The 25,992-nt window shown below is 35.7% G+C and overlaps 2 protein-coding genes across 2 annotated transcripts in view; one reads left to right on the forward strand and one right to left on the reverse strand.

Moving 5' to 3' along the window:
* LOC145783065 (baculoviral IAP repeat-containing protein 8-like) overlaps positions 1-25,992 on the forward strand; it is a 145,470-nt gene that overhangs the window by 98,478 nt on the left and 21,000 nt on the right. The gene's annotated exons all lie outside the window — the stretch shown is intronic.
* On the reverse strand, positions 5,234-12,976 carry LOC145783495 (uncharacterized). Its single transcript, XM_082595383.1, has 7 exons — positions 12,925-12,976; positions 12,371-12,545; positions 11,744-11,816; positions 11,327-11,530; positions 10,371-10,445; positions 9,665-9,795; positions 5,234-9,201 (listed from the first exon to the last, which is right to left on the reverse strand). The coding sequence occupies exons 2-7, from the start codon at positions 12,442-12,444 to the stop codon at positions 8,997-8,999; spliced, it is 762 nt and encodes a 253-aa protein (XP_082451509.1). The 5' UTR covers positions 12,445-12,545; positions 12,925-12,976; the 3' UTR covers positions 5,234-8,996.

A 25,992-nucleotide genomic window follows, 5' to 3' on the forward strand; every position in this document is an offset into this window, starting at 1 on the left:
TTCAGAAAATCCTGCGTACGCCACTGTCCATGTCATATTAGCTATATCAACCATTAGCTGATAACGCATTGTTGATAACGCAGCGCGGTTGATTGTACAGCAATTGCCTAAATTTTAAGTCTTCATGGCATCTTCACTTTTCCTTTCCTTGCTCTTTTGTTTTTTCGCTTTCATTTTTTTTTAAATTGCTGTAACCGAAAAAAAGCTTTTTACTTATATATTTTTTTGGCTCAAGTACCTCTGAACCTTTACTTTGTGCCACTTCTATCTTCTTTCTTAACCTCTGTTGTGTTTGGCAAAACTTGTTTTCTGTATGTCAGAATTAAAACAAGTTGAACTGAACAAAAACTTTCAGCAAAGTAGGCCTATCTGTTTCCTTTCACAACTCAGGTTCATAAATGGCAGAAACTTAAATGTTCAAAGTGATTGTTCTATGGTTGCTAAGACCTTTCCAAGGTTCTTTTTGTTACTGCAAATTATGCCAAAATCTATGCAGCGTTTATCAATATACAAAGCGGTTGAGGTTAAACTTCAATTTACCATTTTATAAACGACTACACCTGACTGTTAATTTTGATATAATTGGTGTCGGTTTTATTCTCCTTTTCGCAAACAATGCCTTCTTTCGTTGGCAAACAATGTCGCCGGAAAAGAGCGTTCTGAGACTTAGAAAGAAATGCTTTGTTTCCTCTGACAATTTCACGATGCTTTGTTCACACAAAATGACATTTCTCTGTCAATAAAAGATTACATCATTTCTATTTAATGCTGATTGCTTGTTTTTGAGAAAGGACATCTCATAATTATGGTAAAAGTAGTCTTTTTTACATTGATTCAACGCATGCAAACGTTGAATCAATGTAAAAAAGACCAGTTTGTTCTCACTAGGATTGCACAAGGCATTCATTTCAGTTGCACTGTGCAGCAAAGATAAGTTGGGGAAGTTTTTGAAATACCCTGTTGGGGTCAGATCTGAGTCATACCCTGGGAATGTTCGCCATGCGGTCAATGGTTTTTGAAACATTTCTATTTGTTATAACTTGCTTCAGACATCAATTTGCTTAAAGGTTACATCTTTTATATCATAAAACATATTATGATATATATATATTTTATATTGTGATAGTGATAATATCACTTCACAAAACCAACGCAAATTACTTGTTTGAAGCAACAGTACATTTAACTTTAAATATTATTCCTACTTTACAAAAACATTTTCAACTTTACACAGATTTTTTAAGTAAGTTGTCACCTAAAAACATCCATTAGTGCTTGCTCAATTACGACTCCAGATCAAACGACACTGGCTCGGCTCTCGAGGTGTGCGCTGAAGCAAGGCATTTTATAAACTGCTCTCCATTCAGCGGCTACTATTGGATGGAATAATTCACAGATAACAATCGGAAACATCACTCCGTTTTTTTGTCGGATCCAGGCTTTCACCCGGTGCTGAAGATTTAGATAAAGTGGGCAGAAGGGCAAAGAAGCCAATCTTCTTGTCCACTTTCAGGCATGTCTCTAAGTATTTTGCCAAAGACACAGCCACATGCTCTTGAACGTTTTCGAACCGGTGCCCTTTCAAGTGCTGTTCTTCTTCAGTTTAGCTTATTCAAATTGATAACGCAACATGGCTGATTATGGCAGTTGAGTAAGTTTTATTTTATTCATGTAAGTTTTCATAACATCACTTCACTTCTCCCTTTCTTCCTTTTTTTTTAAGTTGTTGTGATTGAACCAAAGCTTTTTACTTATAATATATATTTCCTTGGACTCAAGTACCTCTAAACCTGTACTTTGTGCCGCTTCTACCTTCTTCTTAACCTCTGCTATGTTTGGCAAAAATTGTTTTCTCTATGTCCGAATTAAAATAAGTTGAACTGAACAAAAACTCTTGGCTAAGTGTCTGTTTCTTTTACAACTCATGTTCGTAAATGGCAGAAGCCGAAATGCTCTTTCTTTTTTTATGGTTGCTAAGCCCTCCCCAAAGTTTCTCTCCAAGGTTTGTTAATACAAAGTATCCCAAAAGCTATGTAGCGTTTACAAATATATAGAGCGATCAGAGTAGACTTTAATTTATTTATTATAAACGACCACATTTGACTGTCAATTGTGATGATTAGTGTGGCTTTTATTATCTTCGGTCGCAAACAATGCCTTCTTTCTTTGGAAAGCAATGCCGCCAGAAAAGAACGTTCTGGGACTTGTTAGGAACTTATGAAACAAAGAAATTCTGCTCTTCCTCTGACAATGCCATGCTGCCTTGTATACACAAAATGACATTTCTCTGTTGATTAAGGGTTACATCATTTCTATTTAGCGCTGATTGGCTTGTTTGTATTGAGAAAGGACACCTCATATAGCAAAAACAGTCCTTTTTACATTGATTCAACTCATGCAAACGTTGAATCAATGTAAAAAAGACCAGTTTTGTTGTCTAGGATTGCACAAGACATTCATTTCAGTTACATTGTGCAGCAAAGATAAGTTGGGGAAGTTTTTGAAATACCCTGTTAGGGTCACAACTGAGTCATACCCTGGGAATGTTTGCCACGCGGTCAATGCTTTTTGAAATATTTCTATTTTGTTAAATTAAACTAAAGCTCTGCTTCACAGAGCATCTGCATCTTTGCAACTGAGGTCGTCAAGTAATTTGAAAAATAGCGTTTTTGTGGTTGTTTAATACCTTCCTAATTTTGTTTAGTAAATACAACTTACGTGAAACTCTACTGTAGGCTAGATTATATCAAACTGTTTGAGTTTGAGTGTAGCTTCAAATTTACTATTTTAAAAACTACCACGTCGGACCGTAAACTCTGACGAATGGTGTTGTTTTTATTCCATTGGATAGGCATGGCTTTGCAAACAACGACAGAAAAGAGTGAAGGTGTTGCGATCGTGCCAAATTCTTTTAACTTAATAACTTACTTCGGTCACAAGCACGTTTTAACGTTTGCGTTTTGTCGCTTCTACCTTTTTCTCGACCTTTGCAATGTTGACGTGCATTGTTTTTGCTGTGATGGTCAGAAATAAAAACAACCGAACTGAATTGAACTGTTCTTGAACTAGTTATAAAACTTCTAAACTTCCCTGGCGAGTTTTATTCTGCCGTGATAGTGTTTGCAGAGTTTATTGCGTAATCCACAACCAGTTGCTTATAATTATGCTGCATCATTTCTGTTGTTTGCCGTCATAAAACTGTGTCGTCATTTATCTTTTCGTCACCTGTGTCGTCATTCGTTTTGTTTGCTGTTGTTAGTTTGACATTGAGGAATGACATTGCACTTTGGCAACCATTTTAGTAACACTACGCAACAAAAATAATTCTTAAACATTTCTCAAGTAACTTGTTAGATCTGATTCGTAAATTCGAGATCATTAATTGGCCATTAATTGAATTTTATAGGAACAAAGCAACGTGAGTTTTTCACATTGTGTTATATCATAGTTTGCCATGTTTTATTAGAATTAAATCTGCCAAATTGTTTAGTCCTGGGTGAAAATTAGATTTCTGAACAAGGAATTAACAATTGGGGGTGTATGGTCTCATTAGTGCTCACTGTGAAGTGTGATCTATAAAAGGGAGTCGGTAAGATTGTGTTTTAGGAAAACGTCAAGCCAGGAAGCGCATCTACCATTACTTGGTGTGGTAGTAAAAGTGAACTTACGATAACATGGGAGCAGTTGATTTCGTGTTCATGAACAAAGTGGTGGGGAGGATGAGGTAAGTTGAACCAGATTTCACATCATTTGTCATAATTCGTGGAATACAACTGCTATTAACTGTAAACTTTCGGGCATTCTACTGTGTGCTATCTTGTTATGTGGCTAAGCCTTTGAGTTGATGTAACATCTTTTGAGAATTTGAAAACATATTTATGTTTTTTTTTTGTTCAACTTACCCGGTCGTCAGTGGGGTAAGTTGAACAACTACCTAGGGTAAGTTGAACCATGCCTTTGAAAACGAGTTAAATAGAGCTTGTACAACTATTGTTGCAAATTGTACAACAACTATCAATTGCTTGTACAACTATTGTTATGAAGAAAAAGGGAAATGTGTTGTAGGCGTTTCAGTGCGTTTCAACCAACTTTGAAGGATTGGGAAGCTGATCTCAATGATTATCCGTTTTAAACAGGTAAAGCAACAGCTTCCATGACTTCTTTATGTATATTTTCTTGATTAGTTGTTTTTACCTAATTTTTAAGCGTTTTCTGTTGAACTATTATTGCAATGTTGCATTGTAACATAACCTTAAACTTTGACTAAGCAAAAATCACTGTCATGCTGCTAAACGTTTAGTTAGGTATGTTGAGCCATGGTTCAACTTGCCTCACAGCTTGTAGTTCAACTTGACCCAGTAGCAAGTGCTAGACAATCTACCAACTCATCACTAAACTAGTCAGGCAAACACTGTAAATAACTTTGGGTATCACAGATAACGCCATCTTCTTTCTCTTGTTTCAAAGTCACAACAAATTGTCCCAACACAATGGCTATGATAAGCATTTATCTTCCTATGTCAATATTTCATTTTTCACACCACACAACACACTTTCACCCCTCCCGCCTTTGCTGCTGAAACGTTAAACTTCTAACTTGCCACGTTGAGTGTGGCTTCAAATTTACCATTTTAAAAACGACCATGTTGGACCGTCAACTCCGACGAATGGTTTTAGTTTTATTCGCTTCCTTTAGATAGGCATGGTTTTGCAAGTAACGATAGAAACGACTGTCCTTGAACTGAGCTTAGTTATGGACTTCTGAACTTCCCTGGTGAGTTGATTGCGTAGTCCACAAACAGTTGCTCATAAGTTGCATCATTTTTGTTGTTTGCCGTCATAAAACTGTGTCGTCATTTATCTTTTCGTCACCCGTGTCGTCATTTCGTATTGTTTGCTGTTGCTAGTTTGACATTGAGGAATGACATTGCACTTAGGTAAACATTTTAGTTACACGATGCATTTCAACATTTCACTTTTCAAACTACACAACACATTTTCACCCCTCCCGCCGTTGCTGCTGACACCTCAAACTTCTATCTTGCCACGTTTCTCTGATATTTATGAGGTAAACGTTGGGTGGTTCAAAGACTACTAAATATTTCTTAGTTTGCATTGGAGAGCATTGGTTCAAGTTACCCGCTGGTTCAACTTGCCTCATTCTCTCCATATACAACTTTTCACACGACTCTAAAGTCTCTAGCAAACTATTGCTAACATGGGGATGCTAAAAACAGATCTCCTCAAAGTTTAATACGGTGGCGACAATTTTGAAGCAACGGCACTTGCTGCAGCAAATATTATTGGAAAGCAATATTTTTTTCACAACAATAACAATCAAATAAGAAAAAACAAACGGTTATTTAATAACAGACAGTTATAAATAAACAGTTATTTGATAACAATACAGACATTATACTCATCAGCATATGAACATTGAACAAGGTGTAGGCTCTCGAGTTACTATCTCTGTGGTTCCATTTCGGTTCATGCATGCGTCGGCCGTCGGTGTTACGTGACAGAACAACTGATCCAAGCGCGCCACCATGGCATTATATCTAACGTCAGGAGAAAATAGATTTTACAAACAGTTACAGATAGTTTCAAGTGTTATTTGCGTTTTGTCATAAAAGTAAAATACGTTAGCTACAAAGGAAAATAAGATATTCTTTCGTAACGAAGCTTACAACCTTTTTGTATAATTGCAATTAACATTTTTCTGAACAAATGTCAGTCGACTCACGTTACATAATATGTTTTCGTGAAAGTCATTTGATGCACGCAATCTTGTTTTATGCGACAAAATCCAACTCAATTTTGTTGGGACATTTTGACTTATATCAAAGACAGGCAAGACACAACAATACAACAGAGTTGAGCATTACAATATTTTACATATTTACGAACAGTTATTGTTGTGTTACCTGTTTTTGGTACAAGAAAGCAAACTCTCTCCCGAAACTACATGTTGACTTGGTGATTTACCTGGTACCCAATTGATAAAAACTTTGTTGAATAACCTTTTAAATTTTACCCTTGAAACAGAAGTTTCGCAATTCTCCAATCCTTGTATTTGATTTTCCATGTGACGCCACTTTGACGTCACAGACTTGATGAATCATGAGATCTTCAGCCACCAACCGTTGAGCGAGAACAAACAGCAAGAGCAAGCCAATACAAAAACTTTTTTTGCACTGATTTAACATTTTGAAGACGTTCAATCAATGCAATAACGGTTCGATTTTAGAGGCTTAGGCAACATTTTCAAGAACTATTTTGCCACAACTCTTTGCAAATATCGTTGTATTGATAAAATCGTTTCGGTTTCTCTCACGAAACATTGTTTTAGAAATTATAGTTCACAGCAGCGTTTAGCAAATAATATGCAACATTATTAAGTCTGTTCAACAAAATTTCGTCGCAAATCAAACCCAACTACTGAAACACCTAAAAAAGTGATTCTTCCAAGTAGTGTTGAAACTTCTGTAGTTGTTATTTGATATTGTACAGTAATCCTTACAATCTTTATACTAAAACAACCGAAGGGTTTCGAACACTTTGTTTGTAATGTGATAAACCTTGTATGTGATGTGTTAGGCAAATTGCGAAACCTAAAAAAGAGTCAATTCCACAGTTTACTTAAAATAACACTTTGCTAATATGTTTGTTTAGCTCTTCCTGCGGAACCTATTATAGCCTGTTGGTATTCTAAGTAATCATGCTGCAAGGTAATTATCTTGAAACAAGACTTGGTTAATGTTAAAAAAATGTTTATAATCGGTTAATCTGGGAAACTGCTCTCAAACGGAAACTTATTTCATCCACTGAGAAGAAGCTGTTAAGGGTTGAGATGAAGAAAATGCTAGTTTACTGCAGGATTTGGTGGGAAAGTAAAAAGTGCCCACTGCCCATAAACAATTAAGCATTTCAAAGTTTGTCCACTAGCAACAGTTTAATGAATCTAGTGAAGTTGTTTATCTCAATCTGGCTATAAAACTTTTGCATTACGTTTCCATTTGGCTTTGTGTGTTAGTAGGACAACGAAAATACTTTTTTTTTAAATTTTTCAAACTTTTCTAGATTGACTTCATGACACACATAGATTGTGTCAAAGGCGGGAAAGTTATTTTTCTTGTAAGCCTTTGAAATATTCTCAGCAAGAAGTTTAAATGGATGAATGAAACGTTGAAAGATGGTTATGTAATTTGAAAATATCTAAAGCGTGTTGCTTTGACATGTTTATACAATATACTGTATTGAATATTCAGCATTTTTATTGTTGGTATTTTAGGAAGGGAGCAGTTGGTGCTTAACTTACCTACTGCAACTGCAATTGCAAGAAATGCATCTAGGTTGAAATGGCGTCATATTTTTCACAATTTTGTTTGTGATTTTTTTCAGTTGTTTGTCAAACTATGCAAACTCTGACTTTGTCGTTATGAAGAAGAAAGCCTTCTTTTCAAAACTAAATACCTTGAACGACGTAATCAGGTTTTAATAATACTACGCAAGTAAGATAGACGAAATTTAAACCCTTTAACTGTCACACACATTTCTCGTTTAGCGTACCGTTTGTGACCTTTTTACTTCAAATTCTTGAAGGAAAAAGAAAAAACAACAGAGTTTCACTGATTGTTAAAATCATCAATTTGTCGAGAGTTTGGGCTCTCTAAAGAGCCAGTGACAATTGCAAGGGTTTTAACAACAGTGTGTACTATAGTTATAAGACACCAGAAATAGCAACATGCACTTAAAAAACAACATTTTTACAATTACATTTGAATCAATAGATTGATTTATTGTCTTTTTAAGCCGTAAACATGGGCGACATAAATCGGCACTACGGGTCGTTCACATACTCACGGACCGTTTGTTGCATGGCTATGTTCCATACACAGGATAATGGTAACCTATTACAAACGTCACATAATAGCTACAATCGCACTTCTCAAAAAAATCGTAACCGGATGCATTGAAAAATCTTTACAAGCATGGCTTTGGTTACTCCAGAGTAAATAGAAGAAATAATTTCGTTACTATTTTTGTTTTATTTTTGCATTTAGTTTGTATTTACAACATATCAAGTGTGAAATAAAACTCTTCACATCCAGAGCCATGTAAAAAAAAAAAAAAAAAACTTTCGGTAATCCAAATGCGATAAAATTTGTTTCTAACCTCAATGCTCTGGGATATGATGCTATGGATCTTTAGAGGGTACCTCTTGTAAACTCATAAGCACCAACCCAGGCAGCCAACTTGGTCATCTTCTTTACATTGATGTAACGTCTGGAAGACGTTGTATCAATGTTGAAACGCATGATATTTTATCTGGAAAGTGATTGTAAGGACTAGGTGAAGAATAATTGTTACATGAACGAACACGAATACAGATAAAGTTTAACAAATATTCAGCAAGCGGGAAAATAAATGAAGCAAACTCAAACGTTGAATAGCCATGTTTGGTTCTAAACAAACAACAATGACGGATAAACCAACTGCATATTTTTGTTTCTTATATCATGATTTTTTTACTTTGAAAAGACTTTAGAAAAATTAATAATGTCCTCGTTTATTATGAACATCACATAACTGCTTCAGAGGAGCATATGATAATGACTGTCCATTTTCAGTTGGTGTATCTGTGTTTATGACATGACCAGTTGATCACATTAATGCCCTTGCTTAGTGCTAATACGTTTTTTGTTATTCACAAAAAAAAACAAAGAAACCGATGCAACATTTAGCCTCCTTGTTAGATTTGGCTTATTTTTCTTTGTGGGCTAGTACTATTTTGCAATTAGGTAAAAGTACATAAACGAGCACAAACTATTTGCAGCGAGAAATAAAACAATACTTTAATTTTTGAAAATTCCTCATGGACGCTGCACCGTATCAATGTCCAATCACTGTTTCGTCCTGTTGGTGTTTGAGTATTGTTACTCCAATTTCAATCCTTCTGTTTTAACAAGGAGCAGGATTCATGTGTAAACTTTGGTTCAGAGACAGCAGCTTTGAAATGGATTGCAGGGCAATTGAGGAAGAACTTCCCTTCTGCTGATCCTCGGAATAGTAGCATAAGAAGCAGGCGTTGTGTCGTAACCGTCATCGGATCTATTATCTTGTGCGCCTGCTTCAGATGGTTGAGTTGGGAACATGAGGTCACTGACTGGGTGGCCGTGACCGGAGCGGCGGGGTTTTGATCTGCAACAAACAACATTGATAAAATGACATATTTCAATAATCTCTTTAAAAATGAGTGCTCTCTAATAATCGTTCATCGGAGTCCGAGGAACATTGCCAACCTGTAGTGGGAGAAGGACAGGTCTTCAACCTCACAAGCTCAAATAAAAAAATTAAGTCAAGAGATTATAAGTTTGGATAAACATTGCAAGACCGAATGAATACGAATATAATGAGCAATAATATGATGAGCACAACAAGAAGATTTTGTTTGCTTCGAACACAATAAACATGACATGTATTTTTAACAATCTCTCTCAATAATTTTTCCCCTGTCTACGTCTTTGTCAATTATTTAATCAAAGCCGCAGTACGAGTACGAGTAAACAAAAGTATATAACAGAATTCACGTTGGGTTTAGTGAAAGTTAAAAATATATTTGTTTTTGCTTAAAGAACGTAAACAAGTCGTTACGTTATCTCACCTTGGCAGCACGTAGAACTTGTGATAGCAAAACCCAACCACAGCCACAACGAAAACAAGCAGGATAACTGCACCGATGATGATGATGATGATGATCTTGAAATCTTGAGCCTCCAATTGTGATGTAACTTGCTGTTTGTTGTCAAATAATTGCAAGGTTAAATACCAAGCGTCAACACGAGAAAATTCAATCATTAAATTTTTTAAGCAAAATTTGTTAAAATGCACACAAAGCAAAAGGTTTCATTAAAACATATCACAAATATGTCACTGAGTTTACATCATTTTTGACTGGAGGTATTGGCCATGCGTGAATAACTGCAAGGACTTTAAAGTTCTAGTTGGATTGTCAAAACACTAACGATTCTACTTGAATAAGATACTGAAAGCAAAAGCGGTGGCTAAAGTGTTATCAATAAATGTACAAGTTTCTGTGACTAGTTCCTTGCTGATTTTATTTTCTTGTTACACAAAAGTTTTTAAGCTTGTGATGTAAGTTTGAACTCTTAATCCTATATAAAACAGAAGAGTTTCATATTCGACAATAACACGTTGGCGCAACGTTGTACAGTTGCTAAAAATAAGAGATAATAAACAATTGACCATTTCTTGTGTCATCACCATTATGCAAATATAGCCAGACTAGACTTATACTTGTCACTCTTGAACTGAAGCTAATCTTAACAAATAATGAAAAAAGCTTTCACCTTCACTTCTTTTTCATGTTGCTCGTTCTGTTGCTCAATTTTGATATCTTGAGCTTCCAGTTGTGAGGTTAAATTCTGCATGAAAAATAATCTCAAGCTTAAATACCAAGCGTCAAGACAAGAAAACTTAATTATTAAAATCTTTAACAAAAATTTGTTAAAATGCACACAAAGCCAGTTTTATATTAAAAACATAAAAAGATAAAACAAACTTCAAAATATTTTAGGTTAAATGCAATAATTGCTTCTGCTAATTTTTTTGAGCTGATAGAGCAATATTAATATTAGTCATTAATTTAAAAAACCAGCAACTTCTCAACACATTTAACTGTGCACGTGGCAAATAGATCACTGAGTTCATCATGTTTGACTGGAGGGATTTGCGTGAACAACTGCAGGCAGGGACTATAAATTTCCAATTGGAATTGTCAAAACACTAACGATTCTATTACAATGAGATATTGATAAAGACGTTTTTACGGTGGCGAAAGCTTTAACAATAAAATATTTAAGTTCCCAAACCTGGCTAAGTTTATTTGGTTATTACAGTAACGTTTTCTGGTTTGTGATAAATAGTTTGAATTCTTAATCCTATATAAAATTAAAGGGTTTCAAATGCGACTTAGAACCGTAAGTGCAAAGTTGTTCAATTGCTAAAAATAGACAACACACAATTGAGCATTTCTTGGGACATCACCATTTTGCAAACTTGGCCAGACTAAACAGAGATTTATTGCTCTAAAAGTCCGCCTAATCTTGTTAAAAACACAGTCCCCGCTTATTAAGCCCATTTCGGAACAGGACGATTTTAGGCTTATTAACCTGGTAGGCCTATTAAGCGGGAGACGATTCTCTGTCACTCCTATACATTCAATAATTCCGGACCGGACCAAATTGGACTTAATAAGCCGGTGGGCTTATAAGCGGGGACTAATGTATTATGCAAATATTTTTACCTTCAATTCTCTTTCATGTTCCTCGTTTTGTTGCTTCATCTTTAGGTCCATCATGAATATCAAACAATCTCTTAAACATACATCTTTTTCATAAGCTTTTGGACCAGAACAGTATTTGCTACAATTATCGCAGCTACCAATGTAGCTGTAATAGGATCCCGATCCGTGCTCCACCTTGCAGCTAACATCAGCATTTTCCGTTTCCTAAAAAAACAATCAGTTTTTATGGAGAAATTTTTCACAATTAGACGCTTTTCAGCTGACACATAAAACTTTTCATCTAAACAAATCCGCACCGATTATGATCAAATGCGGATGATGTAGTACTTTTATGAAAGCAAACTCATTTTTTGAAGCATTTTGAAATACAGTGAATACATCAAGACACCCATTAAACGTCATTATGACTTCACTTACCAGGACAATCGATCGAACGATCTTTTCAAATCCTTTACTTGCAAAGAAATCATAATCCATTCCATTGTCGTTGCTGCAGACAAGATGAGAAAGTTATCTGTTTACTTTAAGTAAGTGTTTCGACAGTGGCGACCAAGTTAAGTAAAATCCCACACAGCGAAATCCGTCATTTTTACATTGATTCTTCGTTTGCAGATGTTGACTGCCTGGGATACAATAGCCTAAATATTAAGTCACAGACTCTTCTAGTCACAATTTGATATCACTGTGATCTCCCAATCACATTATTACGACTGATATTTAACGTACATCATAAATAAACGAATGCCAAGTAAAACATGTTTTTGTGGTATTCGAAAGAACACGAAATGCTCATCACATAAAAAGTGATATTGTATTCGGGTGAATATCATCTTGACTTATGTAGTCAGAAAATCAGTTCTTTTTACATTGAATCAATATAACAAGAACTAACTTGCTTATTGTGTTGACAAAGAGTTTTTACTAATCGACAGTTCAATGGTTCATGTTTTTACTCATACAGTATTATTAGAACTGCAATTTAGTTTGATTTCACAAGTTGGCACTTGTGCTAAGGTAATTGGAATAAAGCATTGAAAATCCCACCTTTGCGATGATCCAACTGTCTCAAAGCAGTAGGCAATCGCCAATACGATTATGTATATAATCTCAAGCCTCATTATTTTTTGTTCAAAATAAGGCTAAATGTTAAATAATTAAACAATCTTGGCACAATGTATTGATAAAGCTTTTGCTACATTTATGGCGGCTTCTTTGGAGTCTGTAAAAATACAAGTAACCGGAAAGCGTAAATACATAAAAACAAACGATAAAACTTATCAAGAATACTGTTCAAGTCATTTGAAAGTAAATTTTCTTTATAGTGATGCAACTGCATAATATTCATTGCCGCATTTCAGAATATATCATAATCTGTTTAAAAACCAGACCTATATAAAAAAAATGTTTAACTGAAACAAAGAAATTCTTATTCAATCTAAATACAAAATAACATTTGCGAACTATACTGCAGTCTGTTTATACAACAAATTTTTTCAGAAGCAACTGTTAAGATGAAACAGATTATATTGCACTTAAAAATACTTTCTCAGCCAGCTACCTCACTTAGATTTGTCTACTGCCTACAAGTGCTCTCTTACCGAATGAAAAAGATCAGCACGTTTAACACATATCAGGTGAGATGAGTCATGTAGATTTCATTACTTTACTTTACTGGTGCTTTTTCTTGGTGAATCCCCTGGATGTTTTGCAGTGATGCCAGATAAATAGTAATCTCTTTCCTTGCCAAAATGATTTTCTGTTCAACATGATTTCAACTTTATTTCGTTAATGCAATAAATCAAGTTAATTAATTAAAGTTAATATGGTTTAAGTTAATATGGATATGTGCTTGCAATCTATGTTTACTTCGTTGTGATTTACTTTTTCAATCAAATATTTGACAATGTATAATTGAGTTGATGTCTGAGTTGTGACTGAAAGACGATGCAAACTGGCATATAAGAGTTAATTGTCGTTGTGATTGTGCACATTTATTAAAAGCAATTCATAAAATCAACTTAGAGGTTTTATAAACCCAGTCAAGATGAGTTAGGCATATACCATCCCGCTACAAACAAATGTATATATGCGTAAAATTGAATAAGATGTTGCCGCTGTCAAAAAAATCTGCAAGTAAAAATTTATACGCGATCATATTAGTCTGGCAACCCTGGCAATCGTTTCAAGATGCATCACCACTTTTGTCAGACGCGTGGTTAAAGTGTGTTCATTGTTAAAGTTATTGGTTTAAATCGACGTGCTCAGTGGCTTCAAGATCATGCCATTTGTAATGGCGTGATCATTCTTTCTGTTTACTTAAACCAAAGTAAACTTTTAGGTTTCGAAACCGAGATATTCTCGACTTGCTTGCTCTGAAGTAGAAATCGTTTAGCCTGCTTTTTGGTAAAATCTTACTTCATCGGTTCTGTTCAGTTTGTTTTTATTTAATCGTTAAATATTGTCAGAAAAAAGATTCTGGAAGTAGAAAACCACAAAGGAAATTGTATGATGCCATGTCGACATTCTTCATGTTGAAGGAATATTTCATCAGATGAACGTTGCAACTAGTGCTAGAAACGATCATTGTCCTGATGAACACCCAAACTTTTCAGGATTCATATACTATATCTTTTGAAGCTGGCTTGTTCGATGAACGTTGGTTCTTCTGGAAACATAACTCAAGAGAAATTTTAGAATCTGTGCGTCTTCTGTCTTATTGGTTAGAAAGATATCACGAGATGTTTGAAAGTATTTCTTGAACAAACAGTCTGTGCAGTGTGCACAGAAGATACCTTTGGAAACGCAGTGTGGCGGTACCTACTCAGCAAGCTGGGGAATTTAAGCTGAAAGATCAAACACAAAGAAAGCTTTTCTCAATTCCGGATAAATATACGTCAATTGTTGTTTGCTGTTGCAGACGACAAATGAACAAATAGGGCTTCAGTGAATGTTAGCATGCAGGCTGAGCATGGGGCAATGGCAAAAGCGATAACGTCATGGTTTATTATTGCCTTCTGTAACTGGTTAGCCACAACTCGTTTAATTTAGTTTTAACCGGTTTACTCCTACAGCTACACTATACATCTGCAAACACAAAGTCTTGCGACACCGGAAAATCTAAGGAGCAAAAACACGCAAGAACATTTCTAAATTTGGTGGTAAATAAGTTTTGAATATTTGTTTTTCTAAATAAGCAAATTCACAAACAAGATTTGTATTACGGTTTGCATCATTTTTATGACATCATTGTAAGGTTATGTAAACCTTATGTCGTAGCATATCGGGTGCACTTACTTGCAGTTTTATTGCTTTATTCAAAAATAAAGTAATTACTACCATTTTTGGTCTCGTTATACTGTTTGGCACATCTTCTGCTTTCTGCACATTGTTTTTGAGGCACTTTACCAAATCATTGTAACTCCAACTATGGCTACTTGGCTCCAAACTTGCTTCATTTTTATTTAAAAAGTAGGCCGCATATTGCAAGATATCATGCGACATGCTATGCTACAACAGACTACACAGCGATTTAACTTAACATTGCAGCAATACTCAAATGGCCTTTACAGACATGAGAAAAAATCTGAAAGCATAAAAACTGGCCTATTGTAAATTGAAGGCCAAAAATTTCCGATCACTCAGAGGTTAAAGTCAAGTACAGCGACATCTGACAAACCATTTGTGAAAACATCAATTTAGAAACAGCTGGATTTAGAAAAAACAGATTTGCAGAACCAACTACTTTTATTTTGAGCATAAATTTTATACAAGATATAATACTTTTCTTTACGTTGATTTTTTATGTATAAAAATGTATTGTTACGTGCTTCTGTTCGTGTTAACAGTTTAAATATACACACCCCTGATTATTGATCCCGGCAAGGTAGGCTACCTAAAATTCGTTTAAATTTTCTTGTTCGATTATATTATATGAAAAACCTTATAACATCATGTTGGCTGAAACTTGGTGTTATCCTGAACACACCGGAAACTTTTGTGTAGTGGTAAACGCATAGTTTATTCCCACAGGTTGAAGTGATGACCAAAGCCGTTGGAAAGGAGCAAAAGGAGTCCCATTGACAACAATTAGAATTTATTCACTCGGAATGAACAAAGTAACGTGATCAAAATGTGAACGTGTCTCGCTTTCCCTGCTTGGCTGGTCGGAAGAATGCAAAACTCGTGTCATGGTATATTGGCGCTAAATTAAGCGTGACCGTGTCCCTGACAGCAAAATTTACCATTTTTGTATTGATTCATCGTCTGAAGACGTTGAACTGTTGTCTGGGGTGTCACATGCATGCATTAGCATCGGCTTCTTAAATTTTTACCGTAATCTATTTTGCTTTTGCACTTCTTTAAATCTTGTGATTTCTATTCGTATTTTTACATAAACCAGGATTTTTGATTTTTACATTGATTCAACGGTTGCAAATGTAATTTTGCAAGTTTTAAATAAAAAAAAAATAAAATACAAACAAACATTTTATTTCGGAGCAAAACCCCAATTTGTGATGGTGTACCACGTCATGACGTCGTCGTCGTCATGTGAGCCTCTGAAGCCGAGGGTCTATTATTTTACCACCTTCCAGATTCACGATGGTGCCGGACTGCACTGGAAGGCTATTAGAGAGCAGCCATCCTTTAATTTCATCATCCATGACGTGCAGACCTTCCACTCCGTTAGGTGGCTTGAAGATGGTACAGTCATTGATGATGTGGTGTGCGGTCTGTTCCTCGGCACCACATTCACAGGAGGAGGCTATTTTCCATTGGTGCATGGTTGAGCGGAAAAGTCCAACGCCCGTACGGAGACGGTTGAGGCGCATCCACGCCTGTCTTGGTAGCGTTAGGCCGATGAGACGGTTGCCGGCATCCGGGATGAACGAATGGAGTCTGGTGATACTTGGCATCTATTCAGAATTCCATCTCTGGTCCGCCCAATGAGCCGTCATGACGACAAAGCAATACTGCTAAAAATTATAAAGAAAAAAACCGCGCAGGTTGATAAATCTCTGTTGTACGTTCATTTAGATAAACCGTGTGGTGGCGCGCTTGCGCCATTTGGAATTGTTACGTAACACTGCGTTGGTGGCAAAGTGCTCGGAGTGGAGTTTGTAAACAAAAAAACTCTTTGTTCAAAACAAAAAGGTATTGAAAGTTGTTTTTAAGTAGACAAAGGACAGCCAAAGACAAACATGTAGGCTACTGTAAATAAATGAAGCTTGTGTAATCTTCAAGACTTTAATGTCGACAGCTTTCTGAGGTGTTTTTGAATGACGCAATTTGAGAAAAGTTTCTTAGTCAACAAATTGGTGGTTTTTTACATTGACTGAGTCTCTTTTGAAAATTATGAAAGAGTTATGATTTTCTGAGTCGTTTTCATTTGTACTACATAACAGCAAGTAGTTAATTGAAATTGAGTAAGATAAAATTCAATTTCGGTTTCGCAAAATTCCACATTTAGCAAAGCTTGCATGAGCGGGGATGGGGACTGTAGTCGCACGACTTAAGGTGCTGCTGCTTATTGTTTCCCAATTTGGCAATATTCCATATTTTAAAAATCTTCTAGTGATTAATGAATGACTTATGCTTTCCTATAGAATGAAAGAATCATTTTCGGATGGACAAGTTTGTTTGTTTACACAAGTTACTTTTGGCAACATGCCTCATTTTCCAAGTCACCCATTGGTTATTATGAGAAACAAAGCAACTTGTGTATCACACAAGTCGTGAATCAGCTGATTTTCTAAGAGAAAAGCATATAATGAATTAACAAAAGGAGCACTGGGTTATGGCTTGTATGTCAAGCATTGAGCAAACAAAAGCGAATCTGCACGTCATACATGTCTCAACAATGAAGGTCAAATCCTATTGTGACACTCACTGTGATCGAACAACCATTATATTCCGAAAACAGTGACATTGTTGATTGTATCGTGACGTAACAACAGCAGTTAATTACAAAAGAATATTATAATCAAAGTTGTTTTGACAGTTATTTTACATGTGCGCTTATTTATAATAACCATTGTTTGAATGATGTTAGTTTTGAGAAACCATTGCAATAACTAGTACGATATTTCATGATGAGAACAAAATTTTGTAAGTTATTTTGGTTTACCAAACCTTTTCTCCACGATTTGAAGTTAAAAGCTTACAGATAACAGATAAAAATATCACAGAAAATGGCAATTTACACAAATTTCAAAAGGTAATTATAGACTGTAAGTTAAGTATTTCACTGTGTGAAGTTCGATAAAAATCTCTTTTACGTGGTCATAGTTCGTAAAAATGCATTGGGAAATCAGTAATAAAATTGAAAAAAACTATTTTTGTAACAAAAACGCAGCAAGTGGCATTTTTACAGGCCAAGGATTTTTTTAGATATTAGTTTTATTTTAACTTTGTTACCTACGTTAGATCTAGCTTACTTCACTACACCATTCTGATCAAAATATACCTTGAAAATTATAAAAAGAACAAACTTTTATAAAATAAAATCTTATTAAGGTTTAGTATTTTATGTCATCCAGCAAAATGTCGTTTCGATTTTGATTCATAAAAGTGTGTTCAAGCTCCTTAGACAACGAATCTATTTTTTGTATCTGCTTATAAAATTGTTAGCTTAAATGTTGCAGTAATTACTACTACAATGGTTCAATTTACTTGAATTAAAATAAAATGAATTTTAATTGAGCGTTTTCGGCTTCGAAAGAACCTTTATCGGGAAAGTAACTTTACTTTCTCACAAAGCGTAAACGCTTTCCATTTTACGAGAAAGTACACTTGCTGCTTTTCAAAGAAAATCTTAACCTGCAATTAACTTCCAAATACATCACAGGAAAATGATGATATCATGATATACTTTCGTGTGTCTACAACTCAGATAAATGCAGGCTATAAAGACGCATAATACTCAAAAACTCGTTTTCTGACGTCACAAACGAGTAAATATAGCTATTTCATGTAGTAGTGTAGTACTTTTACAAACATATGACAGCCGAAAAGTTTTTAAGTTACAATAATTAACAGGTGTTAATTATTAACACTTCGTGAGAAATGATGACTGAATTGTGTTTGTGATTGTTATGGAGTGCACCAATAATGCAAAGTCATCATGACTAAGGTGAATATTTTTTTGTGAAGGAAGGAAATCTTGCATCAGGATAATTTTTTTTTAATGATTTAATGTATAAAATCTTAAAAAATCACAACTAGGTCTAAATTTTAAGGATTCCCCTTGATGTCGCTTTTCCGGGATTCCCCGAATCAACACAAACCTTTCCTATGTAAATGATATGAAAAATGTTTTTTTGTGATAATGAATTGGAATGCACCAAAACTAAAAAGTTTCCTTGCTTTTAAACTTCTCCTGACATTGGGTATTTACCGAAAAAAATAAAATAAATATTTTTTGTTGCGGCAGTTAGTCGAATAATTTAAAGAGAAGTGCTAGGTCGTTTATGCCTACATTGTGAAGTAATTTCATTTGTATTTGTAAGTAACAGAATCATAGTGCTTTTCATTATTCAATAACTGACAAAGAAATGACACAATATGATGCTTTCTTTATACGGGGGATAATAATTGTCTTCTTTTGACGATTGTGTCTCTATCCACTTCTATGATTTAACGTCTCCTGTTCCCCGTATTGCGAGGAAGGGTGACCAACAATATTCTATTCTGTTTGGCGGTGTCCGACGTTTTTTCGTAAACAGTTGTTCCTAAAACAATTGTTCGTAAAACAATTGTTCGTAAAACTAATTCTTCTTAAAACAATTCTTCCTAAAGCATTTTTTTGTGCATGCAGTTGAAATTTGATGTATACGAAGAAATGCTTTACGAAGAAATTATTGTTTTACGAATTTCATTTTATGAACAACTGTTTACAAACAATTGTTTTACGAGCAACTGTTTACGAGCAATTTGCCTATGACCTTGATGACATTTCCCCATGCCACTGGTCCTGAAAAGCTCGAGACGAGATTTGTCAACCGCAGATCTCCTCAAACGTATTCTATAGCTAGCGCTTCTTAAGGTGCTTGAGGGTTATTGACATGAACGTTAAACGGCTGCATTTTTTTGGCCACTCGTCTTATGCCATTCGTTGCACGTGTCTATTCCAACGTAGCCTTCTCCATCTCATGACATCTCCAAACTGATGGATGCCAAGCCTGGATCTCAGCTCATCCATCGTCATCCTGTCAGAAAGGGACTTACAACAAACCATCGTTGATGGCATTATCATTAGAACATGGCCGATTTCGCTCTTCGATGGTGATTGGCCAGATCTCACTTGCATGCAGTAGAACATTCCTTCCACACGTATGATGCGTGCGGCCTCGACTACCGAAGAAAATGTCCTTGTCCATGAGAATAGGGATGAGCTTACGGAAACTCTTTCAGGCCTATTGTACCCTCACTGCAATGACATCCATACTGTCTCTTGATTGCCCAATCCTGTCATCAAAATTGAAGTTGGCTCCAAAACTATATTTCGTTAGTTGTACGAAAACTGCAAAGTAGTTTTTCCATAGTAGTGCTTAAACAACAAGCTCAGTTTGCTGTTTTTCTGTTGATGATGGTGGTGTAGTGGTTATCAAAGTGTGGTGTATTGATGCTGAAGGCTACTTGTATGTCAAGAATCCAATCGATTTTAGTTTTGATGTGAAGCAGGCAAGACAATTCTGATTTCCAAGTTATTCCTTTATAACTAATCCCAATAATTCAGCTTTCCGCACCCCCTAAGGAGTGTGAGCACCCCTGGTTAAGAACCCTTGTTGTGAGAGAAAAATTTTGTTTCGTTACGTTTTCAAATCCAAAATAAAACACAAGAAAAACTCAGAACATAGAAGTGACCTAAAAGGAATCTCTGAAAGTTGAATTCCATTCACGTTTTTAAGCAATGCGAGACAGTCATTCTAATATTCTTTTTGTTAGTTTTTTTTATTATTTAGCTCACTTTTATTTTTTCATTTTTATATTTTCGCAGCACGAGGCAGTTTTTCTGTGAAGCAGAAAAAACTGGTGTTTTCATATGCTGCGGCAAAGCAAAGTTAATACAGAAAAGTTCTGTAGATGATTATAAACGTTTTAGTCTGGCCTTATAGTAGTTTTGTATTGACAAGAATTCTACTTTCAATTTAGAAAACATTTTCGTTTGTCCTTTTTCAGGCCTTTCAGACCAGTCGTGGGTTTATCCTTTTAAAATTCCGGTTGTCAATGTTTTTCTGATGATGTTTTCTGCAGAACAACTACCTTCTCCTGTCGTGCTTGTAAAAAAGTATAAAGCGAGTTTGACAACCGTCATTTGCAGGAATTCTTATTTGGTAAGTGGTAATACTGCATAACGATAATGTTACAATTGTAGAATAACGTCAGTCACATGTCATTCTATGAAAAGTGAAGAGAATTTCTTGTTTATTATCTAACTCTAACGTTCATATAACCATGTGTGCATGAATTGTCTCAACAAAAATTTGCAACAAAAATCAGGTATTTGAATAAAATGCATCGTCACATTAAACTACTGCAAAACAACTTCATGAAATAGAAAAAAGTAGCTTCTGACAGGTGTCGAAACAACAACAATGTTTGATATGATTGTGATTATAGTCATTGCAGCAACTCTATGAAACACTAAACCACATGTTGATTAGAGCACATTTCCTTTGCTCTGTTTAAGTCAGCTTTGAAATTGCAATAAACAAGCTTGTTTTCTTTATAGCAAAAAACACTGTGCTAAATTACTGACTTCGATTTCATTGTAAAATGTGCAATTTTTGCATGCTGTATGTTCTCAACTATGTGTGTATACGTCTTGTTGCTTTATTAGCTTTAAAAAATCCGGGGATTATATTGAAAACCTGGGAAAATACCCCCAAAACAATTTAACTACTTTAGAAGTTTCGTTCACAGAATCAACTTGTTTTGCCACAATCATTTGAAATACTCATAAAGCTTCCAAACACCGAGGATAGGAAAGCATATTGCTGTAGATATAGTTGACGTATTTGCATGTCCATTGCGCCACCTGTGAAAACAATTGGTTGAATCATGATTATCACGATAATAAGTTACTAAAGATGATGATGAGCTGCAGATACGCACCAACCAGTTTCGGATATGACAAAGTTGCAACAAACAATTATAAAAAAAGATTTTGCTAAAAATTTTATGGAAAACTTTTTTCTTTCATTATATTTGTCACATATACTGTATTTTCCAAAACACTCAGACTTATATTAGCCTGCATACTACTATAAAGCCTTTAGTGTAGGGTTTACTGCCTATAGCCTTCATACGAAGCTTTTGCAGGTTTAGCCTACAGCAAAATACATATTAAACCTCCCCTAGAATGGCAAAATGAAGACAAAATTGCCATTACCAAGTCGGTGATTTTACTACGCATAAATAGAAACGTGAAATAAAAAACTCCGAAACAGATAAAAATAACTCATGGAAAACAACTGACGGTACAGAAACACGAGGAACGAAAAATTTGGCCACAAAAGTAATGCTTTCATTGCAACATAAGGAGAACTGCGCAAATATAGTTCCCATTACTACTGTTAAAAAAAGTTTTAACAATCTTTTTAACTTTAGTGTAATCCGAAAGGTTTTTATTCAAACAGAATAAAACATAACGTAAAATTCTATTTGAACAAACACCTTTTAAAAATCTGACCATTGTTTTGAATGGTAGAAACTGAGCTCCTTCTGCTTGGCTTTTAACTTGGTATATAGCATTTCTGGAGTTGATAACATGTATTTCATGTAGGGAACTACAGTATGAATAATATTGAATGTTGATTCATTACGCACCAAAACTACTGTATTTTGTTTTCGAGCTGTTAGCTCAGAACACTGTGGGAAACTTGCTGCTGTTGCTGAAATAAAGTGTTTTGTGCTAAGAGCTAGAATGAGAATAGAACTTTGGACGTAGTTTCATGGTAATGCCCCATCAACTCAACCAAAATACCAGAATAAAAAATCACCCAAATTACCCCTTATTTCTTTCGAATAGCACAGCGAGGTGAACAACCACAGTGTTTTCGATGTTTTACATGATTTCAAAGCGTGTGAAAAAAAAAACTTCTTCAATGGTAAACAACATCCTTTTTGTTGTTGTTTTTCCGTCTATTTGCGTTGATTCATCATAAATACTGACTTAGCAATTTCTTGTGATGAAACATAAAAGGGACAGCAAGAAAACTTGTTTACATACACGTTGAATGAGCATAGGTTTACATATTTACATCGCTATCGGCAATCACACTTTGCCGACTTTGCCACAGCGATAGCGAACGTGAGCCAAACCATGTCAACAGAGTAGATCAGCTACAGCCGTCAGTAAACAGTTCGCGCGATAAAATCGTTCGTGTGAAAACACACGTGACTGACATGGGGATTTCCCTATTGAAACAGCAAAACAAAGCGGTCTGCAGGTCACTGTTTGTTTGTTTATCTTTATCCTGCATTGCGGGAAAGCGGACTTGAGCGCTATGCATCGGTGTACGCCTTCCGACGTACACCTGACCCACGCTGCAGCCGACGGTAATGTCTGTTTCCGGTTGTTTTACTTTACTTATCACTGAAATTTGGTACTACCCATTACTCGAAAGCGATCACTGGGTAGAGGCAATTATCGTAAAGTTTCTTGCCCAGAGAAACAACAGCAAGTGCGGGTGGCTGGAGTCGAACATGCAGGCTCTCGACTGCGAGCCCAACGCGCTAACCACTCGGCCACGGCTTGTTACTATTATGCCCTCTTAAACCCGCATGGAGTGTTTATGCTGAATTTCTATTTAACTCACACTTAACTGCACACTTAACTGCACTTAACTCACACTAACCAAACTCAGTCGATCAATTTACTTGTAGCAAAAAGTTCTAACCCAGTGGTTCTCAACCTTTTTGTCTTGGTGGACCCCTTTTGGTGTCTTCGAAGCGGTCGCGGACCCCTAAAAATTTTAATTTGAAATTTTGATATATCGCGTTTCCTTATGGAATCATATGTTACATAAGTTTCAAAGCAACACACTTAAAAGAATTTGCTGAATTCGCAACGCACTTGACGATTGTTGAGATTGACGAAATTATGTTATGACTTATGAGCTATATGTTGGCACACAGGATCAAACATCGGTAAGCTAAATGCTCATTTGATGTTTTTCTATAACTTTTATCAAAAGTTAATAGAATACTTGCGACTGTTACAAAGAATTTCTTCCTTTTTTCATTTGTAATCAATATTTAATTCGTTATAATCAGTCATAGCAAAACTGTGAGTGGTGATAGACTGCTGACTAACGTTTGTATTTCTAAGTTAAGCATTGATCAACAATCTGTTGTCTTAACAGAATTTAGTTGAACATAGCCAACATAGCCTTATTAAAAGGTTTAAGTAATTTATATGATATTTTAGTTAAGAAACCAAACCTTTGTGCAATGTCCTTTGCAATTTCAAACGACGCACAAGTGCGTTGCGACTTATTATACAGTTTAAGAATCACTGTAGGCTAATACATAAACAAAGCACAAACAATTTTTAAATTTCTTAATTTATCCGTCATGTTGAAAACTCGGAAACTTTCGCGGACCTCCGGAAATCGCTTCACGGACCCCTTGGGGTCCGCGGACCCCCGGTTGAGAACCACTGTTCTAACCGTATCTTATTGTAAAGCAGGAAAAGCTTCATCTTACCTCTAAAGACTTAAGAAACGGCAACCAAAGTTCCTCCGTAAGACGAAGCCTGTATGGCTTAGTGAAGTAATCATCATAATGAGACAAATGCTGAAAACACAAAAGTTTCATTGGTTGGCTTCGGAAAAGATCTATTGACACCAACTTGGACGTAAAACTAGCAAAAGTCTATCATGACTTGCATTGGAGATGAAGTTACAAAGCTGCGTATTTTTATAGAAAAAGTAAAAAAAAATACTTTTTTTACTGGTTGCATTTGATATCATCGCTCAAAACTTTTGTACCGTAGATTTCAAAGTAAACACCAATTTCGTAAGTGCTGGTGGCTACCTGTGGTATAAACTAAATCATGTATAAATATTTCGAGCTTTCAACAGAAAATTGAAGTAATAAAAAAAAATAAAATATGTGAGTGTGCAAAATAAAATGTTACATATTTTGTGTAACTTGCCATTTCTTTAAGTGATGTAATTTTACGACTTTTGTTTACCAACTTTTATCCAAGTTATTTTATGATTTTAACCAAATTTTGACAAAATTGGGGCAGCTGCCCTTTTTGACTCATACACCTGAGGTTGTAATAATCAGCAGCAGCAATTATTTCATTCGTTTGTTGCAGTAACGGCATTCCAGTAAAGTGTAGTGCATTAAAATGAAAATAGCAATCAGGTCACCGAGTAAGTTTGTTTTATTTTTACCATGTTATCCCGCTCTGGATGCTACACGACGAGAGCGCTTTCTGATGCGTCCCAAAACTTGGATCAGTGGTTTCAGCTTTTTGTAGTCGCGCAAATATATAGCCGTCTGCGTGGCCGAGTGGTAAGAACGTCTGCGCGACGTCCGAAAGGACGTGGGCTCGACACCGCTCCAGAGCACGCAGCTGTGTCTCGGCAAAGACACTTAATGGCAAGCCAAAATAAGGGGAGCAGCTGACTATATGTCACTTCACTGCTGTTTGTTATATTGCATTTGTGACCGCAGTATTCTATATGTTACCGCAAAGGGCGCAAATAAAACACGATTGTTATTATTGTTATTCTTTGATCAAAGTGTTTAAGGTGTTTATGTGGTAATGTAGATTCTGCCCCAAGCATTGCGCAACTTTTAATGTTTAGCTTGCTTTTGGAGAGCTTTGCACTTTGAGTTGTCGTGCATTTGTTGTGAAGTCAATGCTGTTGTCCAGAGTTTCATGTGACCAACTAAGGAACTGTGTTCCGAAAGCTAGTGCAATTTGATATTACAACAGCGAACTCGCAGCATCAGGCAAAAACAGGTCGTTAATATCTACATTGTAAAGTATGCAGCGATCATGCTGCTAAAAGCGAAACTCAAGTTGTTGCAATTGTTTATCCCTTGGAAGACAACAAAACCATTTGTCAGTCATTCATTCAACAGTTTCAAAAGTAGAATTAGTGTATTGGATTATTTTATTATCTCTGCTTAACGTTTGATATTCCTTTAAATACGTCATCAATCTTTCCAAACCATTCGAAAAATGATTTTGCTGGCAAATTCGTGCTAGCGGGGTCTAGCGCTGTTGGCTTACACGCAAATGGTCTTATCTCGCTACAAGAAAGCACGTTGTTCGTACAATGCCAATTTTAGTAAGTTTCTCATAAAATTAATACATTTCGGGATTTCCAACCAATCACGGCGCTTTGGAAATGCGTGAATACAAGGTCGGGAACTAATGCTTAAAAGCGTTAATCAGGCGCTTTCACCTGGTTGGCAGAAGCTGCCGACAGCAAGAAATGCTGATAATGTCGCTAATAAAAATGTGTCATCTCTATCATATTTTTTATGACGTAATGATTCGTACTGAATGAGTTTACAACAATAAATGAAAAAAATGTTTGTATCTTTGTTTGTAACCTGAATCTCCATCCCTCATTCATTCGGGCGTACCCGGGCACCATCAACATAGTTTCTCCTCATCAAATTTGAAAGTTCGTGTTTCT

This window comes from Aplidium turbinatum, chromosome 14 (assembly GCF_918807975.1).
Source record: "Aplidium turbinatum chromosome 14, kaAplTurb1.1, whole genome shotgun sequence".
In the NCBI taxonomy this organism is placed as follows: domain Eukaryota; kingdom Metazoa; phylum Chordata; class Ascidiacea; order Aplousobranchia; family Polyclinidae; genus Aplidium; species Aplidium turbinatum.